The sequence below is a fragment of the Silene latifolia genome, chromosome 6 (assembly GCF_048544455.1).
Source record: "Silene latifolia isolate original U9 population chromosome 6, ASM4854445v1, whole genome shotgun sequence".
NCBI classification, from domain to species: Eukaryota; Viridiplantae; Streptophyta; class Magnoliopsida; order Caryophyllales; family Caryophyllaceae; genus Silene; species Silene latifolia.
In genome coordinates, this window is record NC_133531.1 from 29,026,771 (window position 1) to 29,045,710 (window position 18,940).

The window sequence follows — 18,940 nt, forward strand, 5'->3', positions numbered from 1 at the left end:
AAGACTACTCACTAACCATGGTTCTTAAGACAAAAGTGACAATAAAGATGGATTCTTTAATCATGAACATGATGTGAAAATGGATTCTACAACTAATCGTGCAATTACCCAACAAATCTAAGAGGAAATGCTAATTTAACTAAGAAGAGCAAGGATTAAGACAAAAAGACTCAAACTTTAACACAATCACCAAAAAGGTTCAACCTTTAGATGAGGAACAACAATGGTGAACATGAATAAGATGAACAATATAGAGACAATAACAATCTAACAACAAAAGAGAAGAATTCAAGCATAAACAATTAACAAAACTTGAATGAAAGTAAATGTAAACAAATGAAATTTAGGGAGAGAATTATACCAACTTAATTGCAAAAGGTGAAAACTTGGATTGAAATAATAAAGATGAATTTCTCCCTCCTTCAAATTGCAACCCACTAATGTAAATGTAAACTATTGATAATTGTAAAATTTGAATAAACTAAAGAGAGATTAAATTAATAAAGAAGAAAAATTACAACTTTGATTTAGATGGAAAATTAATTGGAGGTGTTCTTGTCTTACAATATTGAGGGAATAAGAGAGAGAAATTTCTAATCTAATTTCTAGTCTAATTTCTAAGGTAAGTGGTGTGTAATGTGTGGTCTAACTAGTCTTTTTAAACTAATCATCTAAGGTCTTATAATAATAATAATAATAATAATAATAATAATAATAATAATAATAATAATCATCATAATAATAATAATAATAATAATAATAATAATAATAATAATTATAATAATAATAATAATAATAATAATAATAATAATAATAATAATAACAATAATAACAATAATAATAAGAGAAAATTGTTGATTACAGCCTTTTAAAAATCACTTTTTGAAAATTACAAATTTTTATATAATTTTTTTTTTTTGAAAATTACATCCAAAATATTACTTTTCTTCTAAAATTGCATCAACTCGAGGGTTTTGGTGAATTTTGATGATGTTTTTATGATGTTTGGGGTGATTAATTGGTTTGTGTCAAGGAGAGGTAAGAAACTGGGTAAGAGAGGCCTCAAATAATAAAGGATACATCATAAAAACATCATCAAAAATCACCAAAAACCTCAAAAAGGTGGTGCGATTTTTGAAGAAAAGAATATTTTGGATGTAATTTTCAAAAAAAATTATATAAGACTGTAATTTTCAAAAAGTGATTTTTAAAAGGCTGTAATCAACAATTTTCTCTAATAATAATAATAATAATAATAATAATAACAACAATAATAACAATAATAATAACAATAATAATAATAATAATAATAATAATAATCATCTAACTACCCAAAAACACACGACTCAAAATACAATAACAAAAAGAGGAAGGGGTGTCAACGTCAAAAGGACGCAGTAGAGGTGCTAAGCCGGCCCACCGGCCGTCGGCTAGGTGACCGGTTGGAGGTTCCCTGGAAATGAAAGGGAGAATTGATGGATGTGTGAGCCGGTTGAGGGGCGGCAGACGGGTACTCGTCTTGGAGAGCAGATTGGATGCGATTTGTGTTGCGAGCCGGTTGGCCGGCCACCGGTGACAAGGTCGGCTGGGAGTTCTCTGGAAAATGGAGTCAATTCTTTGCATATTCCCAGTCGGTTGGGTAGGCGGCAGTCGGTGACCCGACTCAGAGAACGATTGCTTCTATTCCAATTAACTCGATTTCGATCCCGAGTTCATGCTTGATGATGGGGGCTGCTGCTCGTGTGGCGGATCTGGGTAGCTTGATTGATGGGACTCGATGAACTCGAGCCATGGATGTAGGTGAGCAATTTGAGCAGAAAGCAGCGGTGGTAGTAGTAGATTGTTGTTGGTGTTTGTCGAATTTGTCGACATGGTGACTGATGAATTGGTCATGGTGAATGGTGGTGGAAGGTGTTGCTGCTACTGCTTGTCGTAAATTGTGATTGGGGAATGGTTGCAGCTGGTGATGGGAGAGTCGAGTCAGGTTGAACGGAGTTGTTGCTGCTGCTTGATGCCGAGTTCGATGGTGGTTGTCGGAGTGCAGATCCGATGATGTTGCTTATGGTATTTGGTGGAGTGATGAAGGTGAATGAGGAAGATGAAGGGCGTAAATGGTGATGTGTGGTACGAAATAGAGGTGAATGCTGCTGGTTGTTGCACGAGCAGTATGGTGAAAGTAAATGGTGATGAGTTGATTGATAAGGGGAGTTCAGGAGAGTATGGTTGGCAAGGGTGAAGAAAGCAAGTCATTGGTTGAATTTGTCAACCTTTGACTTTGCTACTTTTGTTTAATACTAGATCTCGCATCGACCCATCTTGCTCCTCGATTTCTATTCCCTTTTATTCTAATTCGAATCTCCACTTTATTTTACCGCCTCGCCTACAAATTATAATGAAACGATATTAATGCTAATATTAAATAAAAATCCAACTAATTAATAAATATAACCAATACGACTAATTATTATAAATTAGTAACTAAATGAGCTATTTAAACATTTAACGCACACAAAATCGAGTTTAATAAGAGTAAAAGTATGGGTAAAATACGACTAAAATGCTACTTATCAAATCTCCCACACTTAAACCTTACTCGTCCTCGAGTAAGTTCATTAATTAAACTACGACCCTTAATATAAAAGGACTATCCAAACTACTAATATCCGATGAAAGACAATTAACGGGCCTTCTCCGTCCCTTCAAGTCACAACGAAACACAATGAGGTATTTGCTTCCTTGCAAGGCAAGTGGGGGCTTGCGGAAAATTTCCACACATCCATCATTTAAGCACGAATCAACATATAAGATGCATCACAAAAAGTCAAACCACTTTCCTCATCTAAGCGGCCGTTTTGTTTCAAAAATGAACAAAGAGAGTCATTAATGGAGGATGTCGTCTCCGGGACTTACCAAGGTGTGGACTCCCTAATTCTAGCTCAAGTAGCCAACACACAGGTGCCTAAAAAACAAATTCTAGGCGGGAAAAGGAAAGTACGTTGCTATACTCCCAAGATTGACACGACACACACAACATTCGACTCCATATCAAACCTTTGACCAAAAGGAGACCAAAGTCCGACTCTCACGGGTTTCACTAATCACTCAATTAAAAGAATGGGGTGATTTTTGTGACAAAATGTAGCCAAAATCACACTCCTAACTTGACTTGCGAAGCATGCTCGCAATCTAATATGGTACTATATCCAATATCCGCAAGAGAAATGCCAAATGATGCACATACAAGAGACAATCGGGTTGTAATGGGGTTGGGTTAGGTGAAAAGGGATCGGTGCAAGCACCATTTTATGACATGTGAGGCTATCGGATTGAGTAATCGCCACGTCTAACCAATTCACTAAACCGTACCAACGCAAATGAATTCCTCCACAAAAATTTGGCAAAGCTTGCCACTTCCAATCATTATTCATTTCATTCTTTTCAAAACAAGACTCAATTGCAATTCCATCAACCCTTTATTTGGCAAAAAAATATACATTCTTTTTTTTTTTCATTCCATTTTTCTCTTTTTCTATTTGTTTTTCTTCTTCATTTTTTTTCTTTCTATTTGATTTTCTTTCTTGCATTTTTCACGACTTGTTCACCTCTTATTAAACAAAAGTAGCCAAAGTTGCATTTCACTCATGTGGCATTAAGATCAGACACCTCAAGGTGAGTCAAAATTTCAACCCAAGTATACTCCACAAAAGAACCACAATGACGAACTACTCAACCAAGGTGAGTTGTTTATGGGATGTAGTTATTTTGTTGGCAATTGAAATGACAAGGCTTAGGCACAAATTGGGTAAACAAAAGGGAAAGATGATCAAATGGGTGAAAAATAAGCTTATTTGGCTATGAGAGGCTACTTTATTTGAACAAAATTGTCTCAACATGCACATCGACACTTCTACGGTAAGGAATGAGCACCATACTTGTGCATTTTGACATGACATACCACGTAAGGAGAACTACTCTCATGACCTAAACGGGACCGGTTTGATGGACCGGTCATATGGAGGCTCTATCCTCACATTTTAGTAGCTATGTCGGTCCTAGGTCAAGTCTCGGGCCTAATACGGTCTCACAAGGTGGTCGTTACTTGGTTGTTAAGCTAGACTTCCAGGTTTTTGCAAGCAAAAACCCTAACATGTGTCATCAAAAGGCACGAGCTATCAAGAGGTAAATGACGCGGGCAAAACGAATTATCATCATTGGTAACATATACCCTCCACATTTAAACTCCCTAAGAAATATTTACATACTAAATGCAACGTGTATGAATGCAAACTACACATATGAACAAACTACGTGAATGCAAGAGTGAACCCATATATACATGTGTAGTCTAAATGCACACATTTTCTAGTCCTAACAACACACCAACAACACAAGCATATCCAAAACGGTTCCCAAAAGGAACACCCACATCAAATATCCCGTCCTCCTCCATGCTTATATATACAAAAAAGAAAAGGAAGGATAAAAGAGAAAGGATTGGAATAATTTTACCAAACGTCTTCTCCATGATTCATGTGTTGCCTATCAAAATGGTTAGGACAAATGCAATATAAACAATGCAATATTTTTGGATTTTTTGAATTTTTTTTTTGAATTTTTAGGCATTTTTGTATTTTTTTTTTCAAATTAACAAGCAAATATATACAAATATAAACAATATGCACAAAGTGGATATTTCCCTCCCAACACTTGAAATTTACATTGTCCTCAGTGGAACAAAGTATAGGGAGAGAATAGGAAAAAATAAATAACATATTTTTGTTGGTTTTTGAATTTTCCAAAATGTAAGAACATGTTTTTGATTTTTTTGAATATTTGAAAATAAAAAACATGTTTTTGGTATTTTTAAATGATGGAATTTCCTCCCCACACTTATTTATTTACATATTTCAAATGGAAATAAATGTGTGGAGGAAATTTCGAAATAAAATACATGTTTTTGAAGAATTTTTTAATTTTTCAAATTTTTAGTGGTTTTTGGTTAATGAATGTAATGCATGAATTATTCTATATGCTAAATTTAAAGGACAATGCAAACTACACTACATGAATGCAAAGAGAGCTAATTTAGATTAACTCCTATTCGATTAAGTAAACTAAATGCAAATGCAAGCAAAACATAAATAAAGCAAGGGAAGAGAATACTAACAATATGGTGGTTCTTAAGGGACTCTACCAAATCTCTCATCCAAAATTTTGTTGTTTGAATCCTTTGGTGATGTGTTCTGATACCCGTCGTTGTGAGTACCAAAAATAAGATTTATAATTTCCTATTAAGACTAACCTAGGCTAGTGGTAACAGGGTCGAACCACAAGGAGGCAGACGTAATTTCTAGCTGTCTAATTCTAGTCTAAGGTAACGAGTGTAGGGGTTGAGTTGAATTGGTCTATAGCTAAGAATAAATAAAGACAATAAACTAAAAAGACGGATTAAACAGATAAAGAAGGGGTACTAGGATGGTCGGTTCATTACGGACAAATAAGATACTAAGTTGGTCTGAATCAAACACAAGTGAGGCGGGAAAACAAGAGGTCCTCTCGGTCCACTCTTAATAAATAGCATCTTTCGATCTCGCTATAGGTCCCTAATAACACTAATACTGACTCTCGTCCTGAAAAGTGACTAACAATCTAAACTTTACCTATCTTTCGATCTCAGCATAGTTTAGTCATTTTAATTGGTGATCTAACAACTGTCCCTATCTCTCGATCTAACGGGTCAGTCATATCCTAAACATTCAACTAGTCGTGTGCACTCGATTCGTCAAATAAAGAATTAAAACAATTAAAACGAAGATCAAACCTCACGTGGTCAGTCGATCGATCAGGTATGGCAGTCGATCGACTGACATGCGATTTCAGTCCATATTATTCTACGCCGCCTATACTATAATTCCCCTACATCCTAGCACAATTAAATTAGCTACTCATACTAAGAACAATAACGACAATAAGATTAATGAAATTAACTACTGAATTCATGCTTAGATTAATGAAACAAAAGGCTAGCATAAAGCGATAAATATGGCTTCGGAAACTAACTAAAAATCTATACTATGAGCGATAAAGTAATGAAACCGAAAATAAGCGAGAGGAAAATACCGCGAAGATGAATGATAACGGAATGACTGAAAGCACAACGAAAATCCAATGCGAAAATAGTTTCCCAAACCCTAATTATTTGATAAAACTGAACTGAATGTAAAACGAGGTAAAAACTCGATGATTAATCTGAGGTTCTAGGTTACGTTATATAGGAAATATACGTAACACTCATTAGCAAAACCTAAACACAATGGGCTTGCGTTTCCTCGATCTTTTATTTTGCGTCAGACCCGTTGTTCAGTGGATCGACCATAATCATCTGTCGATAGACCAACTTGCGCTGTACAGGAGATGCTGTATGTCGTGCTCTGGTCGATCGACCATGTAGGTCAGTCGATCGACCAAGGGTGCTGTACAGAATTGCATTCTGACGAATTCTGCAGCGCACCGATCTTAAAACAGCTGCCATTTCTTCGTTACTTATCGGAATAAAGCGATTCTCGAGGCGTTGGAAAGCTAAGAGGATAAGCTTTCACCTCCATTTGGAATCACTCGATTATCAGGTCTAGAACTCGATATATAGCCATCTGAAGCAGGCTGCAATATCGTGAAGTGCTTCTTTGCTTGTTAAACTCGTACGCACCCATGCTTTTGTTATCTTTAGGCCTTGAAACGCGCACCAAGCTCATTCCTCGAGTCACTACTCCATGTCAAATGCAATGCTGAGTACTTAGGGACGGATTTGGCTCGATTTCTACTCATTTCCGCATAAATCTGCAATATTACATAAAAATACGAAAGTAGACAAAATGGGGAGAATAGTAGCAATAACTACTTAAATGAGCTCTGAAATGCGTGTAAAATAGGGCGTAAAACAACATATTTAGGACACGCATCAAACTTCCCCAAACCAAACACTTGCTTGTCCCCAAGCAAGAACTAAACTCGATCTAATGACCTAATGGAACGAGTTCAATCTCAGAGCGAATTACAAAATGCAAAGCCTAAACCATTTTAATGCATTAACCAACAATCAATTAGCAAATGAATCATGCAAACGAGTTATGGAGTCGTTAAAAACTGCTGAACCATCAACTATAGAGACTTATCAATTTGGACTCTCACGGGTCGCTCATATCACACATAAGCACAGGTGAATATATAAGAGGATAGAAAGAATTTATTTTTGTAAAAACTCTCACCTAACTGCGACCTATAAGAACATGCCTGCAATATAATATGAAAACAATCTCTATGACCGTACATATGCATTCCAACCAACAAATGACCATGACACATGCCGAGGTATGAATATGGAAATGTGAGGTATGGGTAAGAAGAGGCAAAACGTTTTATGGTAAAGTGGAGGTACAGGTGATCAAGCTAGTATCAAAACGGAACCAAATGGCAACATCCAACTTCTTGCTCATAATCAACAGAAACGGTGATATAGCAAGCAAAAAACTCACAATCTCCAAAATAGTAGTAATCAACCAACTCCCCATAAGATATAAATGGAACATGGGAGCAAAAATCGCCATAAGATAAAGGATTGAATTATGCGAATTGATTTCTTTTCTTCACGGACCTTCAGTCGATCGACTAGAAATGGCGATCGATCGCATTGCTTCTACAAAGATGAGAACTCTCTTCTTTTTTCTTTTTCGAAATATTTTTCTTCTTTTGTTTCTTTCTTTTTCTTTTCATTTCTTTCTCTCTTTTTTCATTTTACAAACATCACCTCAACAGAGCATATGCCACCAAAAACGAGTAACAATCCCAAAAACTAAACTACTAGCTTGACAAGGCAGGCTAAATGTAGGATGTAGTAAATAGGACAAAAAAGATATTTTTGGCAGTGTGGAGCTTATGGGTAAAATAAGAAAAGGGAGACCTCTACCACAAGTGTCAACTAACCACAGACCGAATGCATACAGGTATTAAGCAGATCAAGTTCATATTTATGCACATTTATGTGACATGTCTCATAAGGAGTAACTACTCACAATCCTAGATAAACTGGTCATGGATGACACCAGTTATAGGCTCTAAATCTCAAAAATATGATGTAGCTTGCCAAATTTTTAAGTCAAGTCTCAAGCTCAGCAAGATATTTAACGAAAACTCGTAGATATGCAAATACGATTCTACTAATAACATGTCAATTAGCAAAGCTCAGGCATAAAACAGGGGCAAATGCAATGTCATCATTGAAATACTACCGTTCCGACTCAACCTATATGCTAAAATAAACGTGCATTTTTTTGAAATTTTTCAATTTTTTTGGATTTTTGTAAATATATAAAGAAATAAACAATGCAAAACAAAATGTAAACGTGAATGCAAGCAAATGATATGCGACGCAAAACCCTTCCCCAAACCAAATCGCACAATGTCCCCATTGTGCAAAATCATGTAATGAAAGAAAAGAGAAGTGGGAATTTGCGTAAAATGAAAGAAGACATGAAGTAAAGACTTGGAAACTCACAAGACTTTAACAAACAAAGGAAACCTCCCCAAACCAGCGTGAGCTAGGAGGTTTCAAGAGTGGAGCTATGATGCTACCAAGAAGTACCGAAAGACAGAAAATACCACGCATAAGATCGAGAAAAAAAAAAAACAATTTTGAAGCGGTAAAAATGTGCATAATTGAGAAAACAGAAGAAATAAATAATTGGACGGAAGGTAAGTGGAGTAGAAAACTCCCTTAAGTCCGCAAATCGACCAAACACAGCAGGGGAGAGGTCGTGAACAGGTACAGCAGTCCATGGCGGTCGATCGACCATAGCAGGCAGTCGATCGACCAGATGAACAGGAACATAAGCTCCTGGAAAGTGCAACTCAGTCGATCGACCAATGAAGCCGGTCGATCGATCGAAAATCTTCTTTGTACTCCTTATTTCTTCGTATTTGCTCAATAACTTGAGCTAGTGAGCTCTAAAACCCTGCAAATGCACAATAATACGCGCCCAAAATTGCGCAAAACCCAAAGTAAAGTCTAAAGTGTAGCTAATTATTAGAGCACACAAAAACAAATAAAGCTAAAAGTTCCAAAACCAAATTAAACGAAATGTTTCAAACTCCGGGTTGCCTCCCGGTAGCGCTAGATTAGACGGTCCCAGCTCGACCCACTTTTCGATCATCAAAAAACACAAATCACTGGCCCACTACTAGGCTTCTGACTGAACGCAGTGGCTTCAGCAACTGTCAAATCTACTCCCGGCCTTCACAACATGGCAACGGAAGAACAACAATGTTTCGCAGCATCCGGATCCCAATCTTTCACCTCAACGCACAGCTTCTTCTTAGACGGCCTATCCTCATCAGGACCTCCTCCTGGATCATATATCCGGGCAGTGCCAGACTTCAAGCTAAGAACACCCAACTCACCTCCGGGGTCTTTGAACTTGACAAGACCTGTAGAAAGAGAAACAAAGCGATGTTCCTCCAATTTGTTCCTAAACTGGGGCGGAGGCATCAATTCTACAGCAGCAAATGGTTCACCAGAAGGAGTAAGAAGGTATACATAATCGACTAAAGGAGTGGAATTACCTCTAATCGAATAGGAGTGGTCTTCATTTACCTTCTCATCGTCATCCGGAATAGGCGTTGGTGACGATTTAACAATTCCCAAGGCTGCAGGTATCAATCGAACAGCGTCACTACTCGATCGAGTAGTTTCCTCCTCCAGCATAACTGGTCGATCGACCACTGGTTCCAGTCGATTGACCGCGCTTCCTTCTGCAATGTCATTCGTTCGACCACACAAATCTGCTTGGTCGAATTCTTCATGTGGCACAGCATTGAAGTCTTCAATTGACGCTTCATCGTCCTCCAAATCATCATCCTCCGAGTCATACATATCATCATTTTGCTCGGCAGCTACTTGAGCCAAGAGAAGCTCAAGTCTTTTGAAAGAAGCTTCTCTCTGTTCAGCCATTTCTTGCATTTGGAGTTTAAGCATCTCCACCATAGACTTCAATTCCGCACTCTCTTCAGAAGGAAGAGAGTCTTCACGAGGTGGTGCAAAGGAATATGAAGGCTCTTGGAACCCTTCGATAGTACGGATGTGGTGGCGTATAATGACCTTGTTTATAGTGCCAGTAAGCATAGACTTGGTCCATATCTGCTCGGCACATAACAGAATCATGCCCCTTAGCGCCACATCTCCCACAAATCTCCACCTGCTGCTCCCATGGATGGAACATGAGTGGACTCTCCTGAAGTACTGCAAATAAACAATACTAAAGAAAAAGATGAGAACTACCTCAAGGTACTCAGTCTTCCCTTGAGGCGAAAAACAGACTAAAATAAAACAACTAAAAATTAGAACAATTGCCTCCCTAAGAATCACGCGCCAAAATTTGATACCGTCGTTGTGAGTACCAAAAATAAGATTTATAATTTCCTATTAAGACTAACCTAGGCTAGTGGTAACAGGGTCGAACCACAAGGAGGCAGACGTAATTTCTAGCTGTCTAATTCTAGTCTAAGGTAACGAGTGTAGGGGTTGAGTTGAATTGGTCTATAGCAAAGAATAAATAAAGATAATAAACTAAAAAGACGGATTAAACAGATAAAGAAGGGGTACTAGGATGGTCGGTTCATTACGGACTCGGCGGAAAGCATACTAAGTTGGTCTGAATCAAACACAAGTGAGGCGGGAAAACAAGAGGTCCTCTCGGTCCACTCTTAACAAATAGCATCTTTCGATCTCGCTATAGGTCCCTAATATCACTAATACTGACTCTCGTTCTGAAAAGTGACTAACAATCTAAACTTTACCTATCTTTCGATCTCAGCATAGTTTAGTCATTTTAATTGGTGATCTAACAACTGTCCCTATCTCTCGATCTAACGGGTCAGTCATATCCTAAACATTCAACTAGTCGTGTGCACTCGATTCGTCGAATAAAGAATTAAAACGAAGATCAAACCTCACGTGGTCAGTCGATCGACCAGGTATGGCAGTCGATCGACTGACATGCGATTTCAGTCCATATTATTCTACGCCGCCTATACTATAATTCCCCTACATCCTAGCACAATTAAATTAGCTACTCATACTAAGAACAATAACGACAATAAGATTAATGAAATTAACTACTGAATTCATGCTTAGATTAATGAAACAAAAGGCTAGCATAAAGCGATAAATATGGCTTCGGGAAACTAACTAAAAAATCTATACTATGAGCGATAAAGTAATGAAACTGAAAATAAGCAGAGGAAAATACCGCGAAGATGGATGATAACGGAATGACTGAAAGCACAACGAAAATCCAATGTGAAAATAGTTTCCCAAACCCTAATTATTTGATAAAACTGAACTGAATGTAAAACGAGGTAAAAACTCGATGATTAATCTGAGGTTCTAGGTTACGTTATATAGGAAATATACATAACACTTATTATCAAAACTTAAACACAATGGGCTTGCGTTTCCTCGATCTTTTATTTTGCGTCAGACCCGTTGTTCGGTCGATCGACCATAATCATCGGATCGATAGACCAACTTACTGTATAGAGAGAGGCTGAGCTTTGTATGTCGTGCTCGGTTGATCGACCATGTAGGTCGATCGATCGACCAAGGGTCTTTATCTGAATTGCATTCGACGACTGCAGTCAGCGCGCACCGATATTAAAATAGCTGCCGTACTTATCGGAATAAAGCAATTCTCACGGCGTTGGAAAGCTAAGAGGATAAGCTTTCACCTCCATTTGGAATCACTCGATTATCAGGTCTAGAACTCGATATATAGCCATCTGAAGCAGGCTGCAATATCGTGAAGTGCTTCTTTGCTTGTTAAACTCGTACGCACCCATACTTTTGTTATCTTTAGGCCTTGAAACGCGCACCAAGCTCATTCCTCGAGTCACTACTCCATGTCAAATGCAATGCTGAGTACTTAGGGACGGATTTGGCTCGATTTCTACTCATTTCCGCATAAATCTGCAATATTACATAAAAATACGAAAGTAGACAAAATGGGGAGAATAGTAGCATTAACTACTTAAATGAGCTCTGAAATGCGTGTAAAATAGGGCGTAAAACAACATATTTAGGACACGCATCATGTTCCATGTCACACAAAGCCCGTAGTAACCGGTCAAAGGCCTTAACAAAAGCCTCAAACAAGCACAAGTAGCACCAAGCTATAGCATACCACAACCAACTTCTTTTTCAATACTTCTTTTCATCGTTACTCTTACCCTCCTTGACTCCCTTTCTTGGGTCCCTTTGATAGTTAGACCCCTTCAACTTGGAATGGTAGTTAGGTGGTAGGAGGAACGAAATCTCATAAGTTTCACTTGTTGGAAAACTCTCTTCTTGGTCACCAAGGTAAGGAGATTGGTTGGAAATAGTAGGTGGAGGAGTCAACTTCTCAATATTGAGGTTCATTATGTTGTCATTTTTATCCCCATTTTCTTGACTCTCCTTTTGAACCAAACTATTTCCATTGAGGGCCGCCTCCAAGGCATCAATTTGAGCTTCCCAATCACTTGAAGAGTTATCCAACCAAGGTGCATCTTCTAAAGGGCTTGGATTATATGGATCCGGGGAGTTCAAGAATGATTCAATCTCATCATTAATTTGGTCTTAAAATTCATCTTCTTTTGAGTCATCTTTATCCAAGTCTTCCTTTACATCAACTCCCAATAGACCATCAACTCCATCCCCCTCCTTGGTTTGACAAACTTCCAATGGGTCCAAATATGAAGGCTCAAGATTATGCTCATTCAAGCAATCCTCCAACACATCCACTATATAACAAGAGTCACTTATAGAAGGAGACTTCATGGATTTTTCCAACGAGAATTCCATCTTGTCCTCACCAACTTGAAGGGAAAGCTTCCAATTCTTAACATCAATCATTGCACCCCCGGTAGCAAGGCATGGGCGCCCTAGGATGATTGGAATTTTGGAATCCTCGGGAATATCCATCACATAGAAGTCGTAAGGTATCACAAGTTTTCCCACTTTGAGTGGTACATTTTCCACTAGGCCAATTGGATACCTCGCCAATCTATCCGCAAGCTGCAAAGATACTCTTGTAGGTGAGAGCTCAAATCCCTTCAACTTCTTGAAAATCTTGAGAGGCATTAGGCTAATGCTAGCTCCCAAATCACATGGGGCTCTCTCTATTTGAATAGAGCCAATTGTGCATGGGATAGAAAAACTACCCGTATCTTCAAGCTTTTGGAGAAACTCACTCATTAAGATTTCACTACATTCCTTAGACAAATTCACCGTTGTTGTTGGACTCAAGGAAAGTTTGTTGGAAATCAACTCCTTCAAGCACTTTCCATATGCGGGTATCTCCTTGATGGCATCAATAAAAGGCATGGTGATGTTCACACCTTTCATCATGTGCATGAATTTTCCATACTTTTGCTCAAGCTTTGCTCTTGCCAACCTTTGGGGAAAAGGGATTGGTGGCACATATGTTCTCACGACTTGTTGCTTGGGCTCTTCAACAATCTTAGTATGTTCATCAACTACCATGGGATTCTCCACAACAACCTCTACAAGATCATCTTCAACCATTTTTGGTGTTTCAACCACAACTTCCGATTTGCGACTCTTTTTCCTTTTTACGAACACCCGGTCTTCCAACTCCCTACCACTCCTCAAATGTATAGCATTAATGGTCTTTGGGCTCTCCTCAATTTTACGTGGAAACTTTCCATTTGAGGCTTGCAATTGACTAATTTGAGAGGCGAATTGAGAGATTTGGTTATCCGTCATTCTTTGGGAGGCTTGCATTTGGGTTCTTAGTTGGTTGATAGAGGATATTGTCTCCTCTTGTTTTTCGTTGGAATGAGTGATGAATTGGGTTTGAGTATTGACGAGTTGGTTTTGAGAATTCATCAATTGCTCCATCATGAGCTCCATGTTTGATTTGGGTTGGGTGGATTGTGGAAAGGGTTGAGAATTTTGTTGAAATGGTTGGGAATTTTGTTGAAATGGTGGGTTGGTTGATTAAGTGGTTGAAATGGTGGTCTTGGTTGAAAGGTGGGATTTTGCTTTTGGGCTTGAAAATTTGGTGTAAATTGTGATTTTGGTTGGAAAGTGGGGTTTTGGACATTTTGTGAGCCATGGGAAAAATTTGGGTGGGCTCTCATTCTGGGATGGTATTGATTGTTGTTGAATGCTAGTCTAGCCGGAATTGATTCCCACACTCCATTCACTTGCTCCATACAATTTACCTCTCCCATCATCAAAGGACATTCATTTGGTGGATGCCCTTGATCTCCACAAATTTCACAACAATACACTTGAGACCAATTTGATGAAACGTTTCTTGAGATGTTACTAGAGTTCAACAAAGCAATTTGTTGCTTGAGTTCCTCTATCAATCCCTTAGCTTCCATATTGTTTGTTGATTCCACATTGGACTTCCCTTTCTTCTTGTGGCGGTCATTATTCCAATAAAAAGTACGGGATGCCATCTCTTCTATAAGCTCCTTAGCCGTCTTGTGATCAATTTTGTCTAATGCCCCCTTTCCTGAGCCGGAATCTAGGTTCATTTTCCTTTCATTGCTCAACCCCTCATAAAAGTTGTTGATCAACTCATCATCTCCGATCCCGTGGTGAGAACACAACCTTTGGAGTCCCTTATACCTTTCCCATGCCTCGTAAAGGGTCTCATCATCATGTTGGGTGAAACCTTGGAGCTCACTCTTGATTCTTGCGGTCTTTTGTGGTGGGAAGTACTTGTTCAAGAAGGCCTTGGAGACATCATCCCAAGTCCTAAGAGAATCGGGCTCACAACTCTTCAACCATTCCTTAGCACTCCCCCTCAAAGAATAAGGAAAGAGCCTAAGGCGGATTGCATCCTCCGACACTCCATTTGCTTTAAACATGTCACAACTATCCAAGAATTCATTAAGGTGTTCATTGGGGTTTTTGGTAGCTCCCCCTCCGAATTGGTTTCCTTGGACTAGTTGCAATAAAGTAGTCTTCACATCGAAATTATTTTCTTGTATAGGTGGCTTGACAATACTAGGGTTCACCACCTTCTTTGGAGCCAACTTGTCTCCCATAGGAACCGCGGCCATTGTTGCGTCTTCGGGAATTCCAAATGGATTCTCAAAAGACTCAAAAGTACTCGGTTCTTCTTGAATGTCTTCCACTACTAAATGTTCTTCGGAAGTTGGAGTTTCTATAAATCCCCTTCTACGGAGTGAATTTAGTCTTCTTGCGGTAGCTTCAATCTCGTAGTCAATCGGATAAGTAGGTTGGCCTCTTCGATTTCTCCTATCATGCAAAAAGTCCTACACACTCAAGATAAGGATTAATAACACGAAAGACTTAGTCTAAACTAGAACAAAAACAATTAATATCTAGCTGAACTCTCCGGCAACGGCGCCAAAAACTTGATGGTATCAAATTATACCTCGCAAGTGCACGATTGTCGTTGTACACTATTGAGGGTCAATCCCACGAGGAGTTAGGAAGAGTATTAATCATTCTAATCCTTAAGCTTAGCTAAGTCGAGCAATAATAAGGTAAGGGTAATAATCTAACAACTAATCTAAACAAAATAAAATGCAATTTAACAAGAGAGGTGAAAATGAGCAAGATAAGACTAAGGTGTAATTCAAATGATTAAAAAGGCCTAGAACTCGATTCTCCCACAACAATTTGTAATTCCACATCATGATTCCCTAGGCTAATCATAAGGATAGACAAGTAAGGGGGAGATGGCTCTAATTCGCCTACTAACTCCCTCTCGGGCTCATAATAGGACACTAGCTCAACCCACCAACCCCCCTCTTGGGTTCGAAGATCGGAATCCCTAACCTAATACCCGGCTACCATAAGAACATGCATTTTCTCAAGGTGTCTTAGTAATGGCTAAGGTCATTAAGCCCTCATCGTTTTCCGGGTCATCCAACTTCTTCTCTCGAAGGTCGAATTCAAACACTAGCTTAGAGGTACCCTCCCTCAGTTCTCCCTTTCGGTCTCAACCTAGGTTAGCAAAAGGTCCAAATTCCGGGTACCCGGTTCACAACCTAACCAACTCTCATTGGTGGACAAGGGTCACAAATCGACAATTCCCAAAATCGGTCCATAAACCAAATCAATCCTCTAAACTACCCTCACCAATCTCCCCCAACAATTAGCCCATATGAGAATCAATTAATAGAATTACTCATGTCGGGTCAAACTGAGTCCTAGTATAAGACTACTCACTAACCATGGTTCTTAAGACAAAAGAGACAATAAAGATGGATTCTTTAATCATGAACATGATGTGAAAATGGATTCTACAACTAATCATGCAATTACCCAACAAATCTAAGAGGAAATGCTAATTTAACTAAGAAGAGCAAGGATTAAGACAAAAAGACTCAAACTTTAACACAATCACCCAAAGGTTCAACCTTTAGATGAGGAACAACAATGGTGAACATGAATAAGATGAACAAGATATAGACAATAACAATCTAACAACAAAAGAGAAGAATTCAAGCATAAACAATTAACAGAACTTGAATGAAAGTAAATGTAAACAAATGAAATTTAGGGAGAGAATTATACCAACTTAATTACAAAAGGTGGAAACTTGGATTGAAATAATAAGGATGAATTTCTCCCTCCTTTAAATTGCAACCCACTAATGTAAATGTAAACTATTGATAATTGTAAAACTTGAATAAACTAAAGAGAGATTAAATTAATAAAGAATAAAAATTACATATTTGATTTAGATGGAAAATTAATTGGAGGTGTTCTTGTCTTACAATATTGACGGAATAAGAGAGACTAATTTCTAATCTAATTTGTAGTCTAATTTCTAAGGTAAGTGGTGTGTAATGTGTGGTCTAAATAGTCATTTTCTACTAATCATCTAAGGTCTTATAATAATAATAATAATGATAATAATATAATAATAAACCTAATCTAATTACCCAAAAACACACGACTTAAAATACAATAACAAAACAGCGCGTCTTGTTTCAGACGGCAGTTTCCGGTCTGAAATAAGACGGGCAACATGTTGTCATTTTACAATAAAATGTTTTTATTTTCTGATAAAATGTTACCATTACTTTTCACATCATTTTCGGGGTAAAAAAAACGACACATCTAACATAACATTTTGTGAATTAAATGGTTACATTTTCTTAAAAAAATGGCAACATTTTATCCGTCTTATTTCAGACGGGAAAACAACCGTCTGAAATAAGAATTTGCGATAACAAAAAGGGGAAGGGGTGTAAACGTCAAAAGGACGCAGCAGAGGTGCTAAGCCAGCCCACCGGCCGTCGGGTAGGTGACCGGCTGGAGGTTCTCTGGAAATGAAAGGAAGAATTGATGGATGTGTGAGCCGGTTCAGGGGCGGCAGAAGGGTACCCGTCTGGGAGAGCAGATTGGATGCGATTTGTGTTGCGAGCCGGTTGGCCGGCCACCGGTGACAAGGCCGGTTGGGAGTTCTCTGGAAAATGGAGTCAATTCTTTGCGTATTCCCAGCCGGTTGGGTAGGCGGCAGCCGATGACCCGACTCATAGAACGATTGCTTCTATTCCAATTAACTCGGTTTCGATCCCGAGTTCATGCTTAATGATGGCGGCTACTGCTCGTGTGGCGGATCTGGGTAGCTTGATTGATGGGACTCGATGAACTCGAGCCATGGATGTTGGTGAGCAATTTGAGCAGGAAGCAGCGGTGGTAGTAGTAGATTGTTGCTGGTGTTTATTGAATTTGTCGACATGGTGACTGATGAATTGGTCATGGTGAATGGTGGTGGAAGGTGTTGCTGCTACTGCTTGTCGTAAATTGTGATTGGGGAATGGTTGCAGCTGGTGATGGGAGAGTCGAGTCAGGTTGAATGGAGTTGTTGTTGGTGCTTGATGCCGAGTTCGATGGTGGTTGTCGGAGTGTAGATGGGATGATGTTGCTTATGGTATTTGGTGGAGTGATGAAGGTGAATGAGGAAGATGAAGGGCGAAAATGGTGATGTGTGGTACGAAATGGAGGTGAATGCTGCTGGTTGTTGCACGAGCAGTATGGTGAAAGTAAATGGTGATGAGTTGATTGATAAGGGGAGTTCAGGAGAGTATGGTTGGCAAGGGTGATGAAAGCAAGTCATTGGTTGAATTTGTCAACCTTTGACTTTGCTACTTTTGTTTAATACTAGATCTCGCATCGACCCGTCTTGCTCCTCGATTTCCGTTCCCTTTTATTCTAACTCGAATCTCCACTTTATTATACTGCCTCGCCTACAAATTATAATGAAACGATATTAATGTTAATATTAAATAAAAATCCAACTAATTAATAAATATAACCAATACGACTAATTATTATAAATTAGTAACTAAATGAGCTATTTAAACATTTAACGCACACAAAATCGAGTTGAATAAGAGTAAAAGTATGGGTAATATACGACTAAAATGCTACTTATCACTTCGGTAGAACGCAGCTTGTTCTACCATCATCTCTACCGAACGCTTCACAACCTCTAGCATACTTTTCATCTCATGGTGCCAATTATCAAGCAGCTTTGGCTCACCGGTGCCCTCATAAGTAGAGGGGTGGAAGAGAGAAATGGTGGTGCTTAGCTGGGATGCGTCCACCGGTTTCTCATCTCTCTTACCCATGTTCTTGAGTGCCTTCATGAGTGCATTTTGCTGCTCAATCATCCGGGCAATCTCATTCACAGTCATCTCAGTAGTTTGGATGTACGCAGCTGATCTCTTTGGTGGCATTTTGAGCTGATATAACCCAAAAATCGTAAGCACATAACCTACGACTCAAAATAAACAAACTGTCCGCCAAAGAAGTACTCGGTCGAGTACTATAAAATACTCGGTCGAGTAAGGACTACTCGGACGAGTACTTATGCTACTCGGCCGAGTATTC

The 18,940-nt window shown here is 38.7% G+C and overlaps 1 protein-coding gene and 1 non-coding gene across 2 annotated transcripts; one reads left to right on the forward strand and one right to left on the reverse strand.

The window, feature by feature from the left end:
• Positions 1-12,664: 12,664 nt before the first annotated feature.
• On the reverse strand, positions 12,665-13,813 carry LOC141587926 (uncharacterized). The gene has a single exon (XM_074409390.1). It carries the CDS (start codon positions 13,811-13,813, stop codon positions 12,665-12,667), a length of 1,149 nt encoding a protein of 382 aa, XP_074265491.1.
• Positions 13,814-14,650: 837 nt separating this feature from the next.
• Positions 14,651-14,757, forward strand: LOC141588874 (small nucleolar RNA R71). The gene has a single exon (XR_012519840.1). It is a non-coding gene; the product is annotated as a small nucleolar RNA R71 (small nucleolar RNA).
• Positions 14,758-18,940: the final 4,183 nt, after the last annotated feature.

What these genes read in the sequence shown, in the direction of transcription:
- LOC141587926 (XM_074409390.1), bottom strand. Translation starts at nt 13,813, where the DNA reads ATGACGGATAACCAAATCTCTCAATTCGCCTCTCAAATTAGTCAATTG.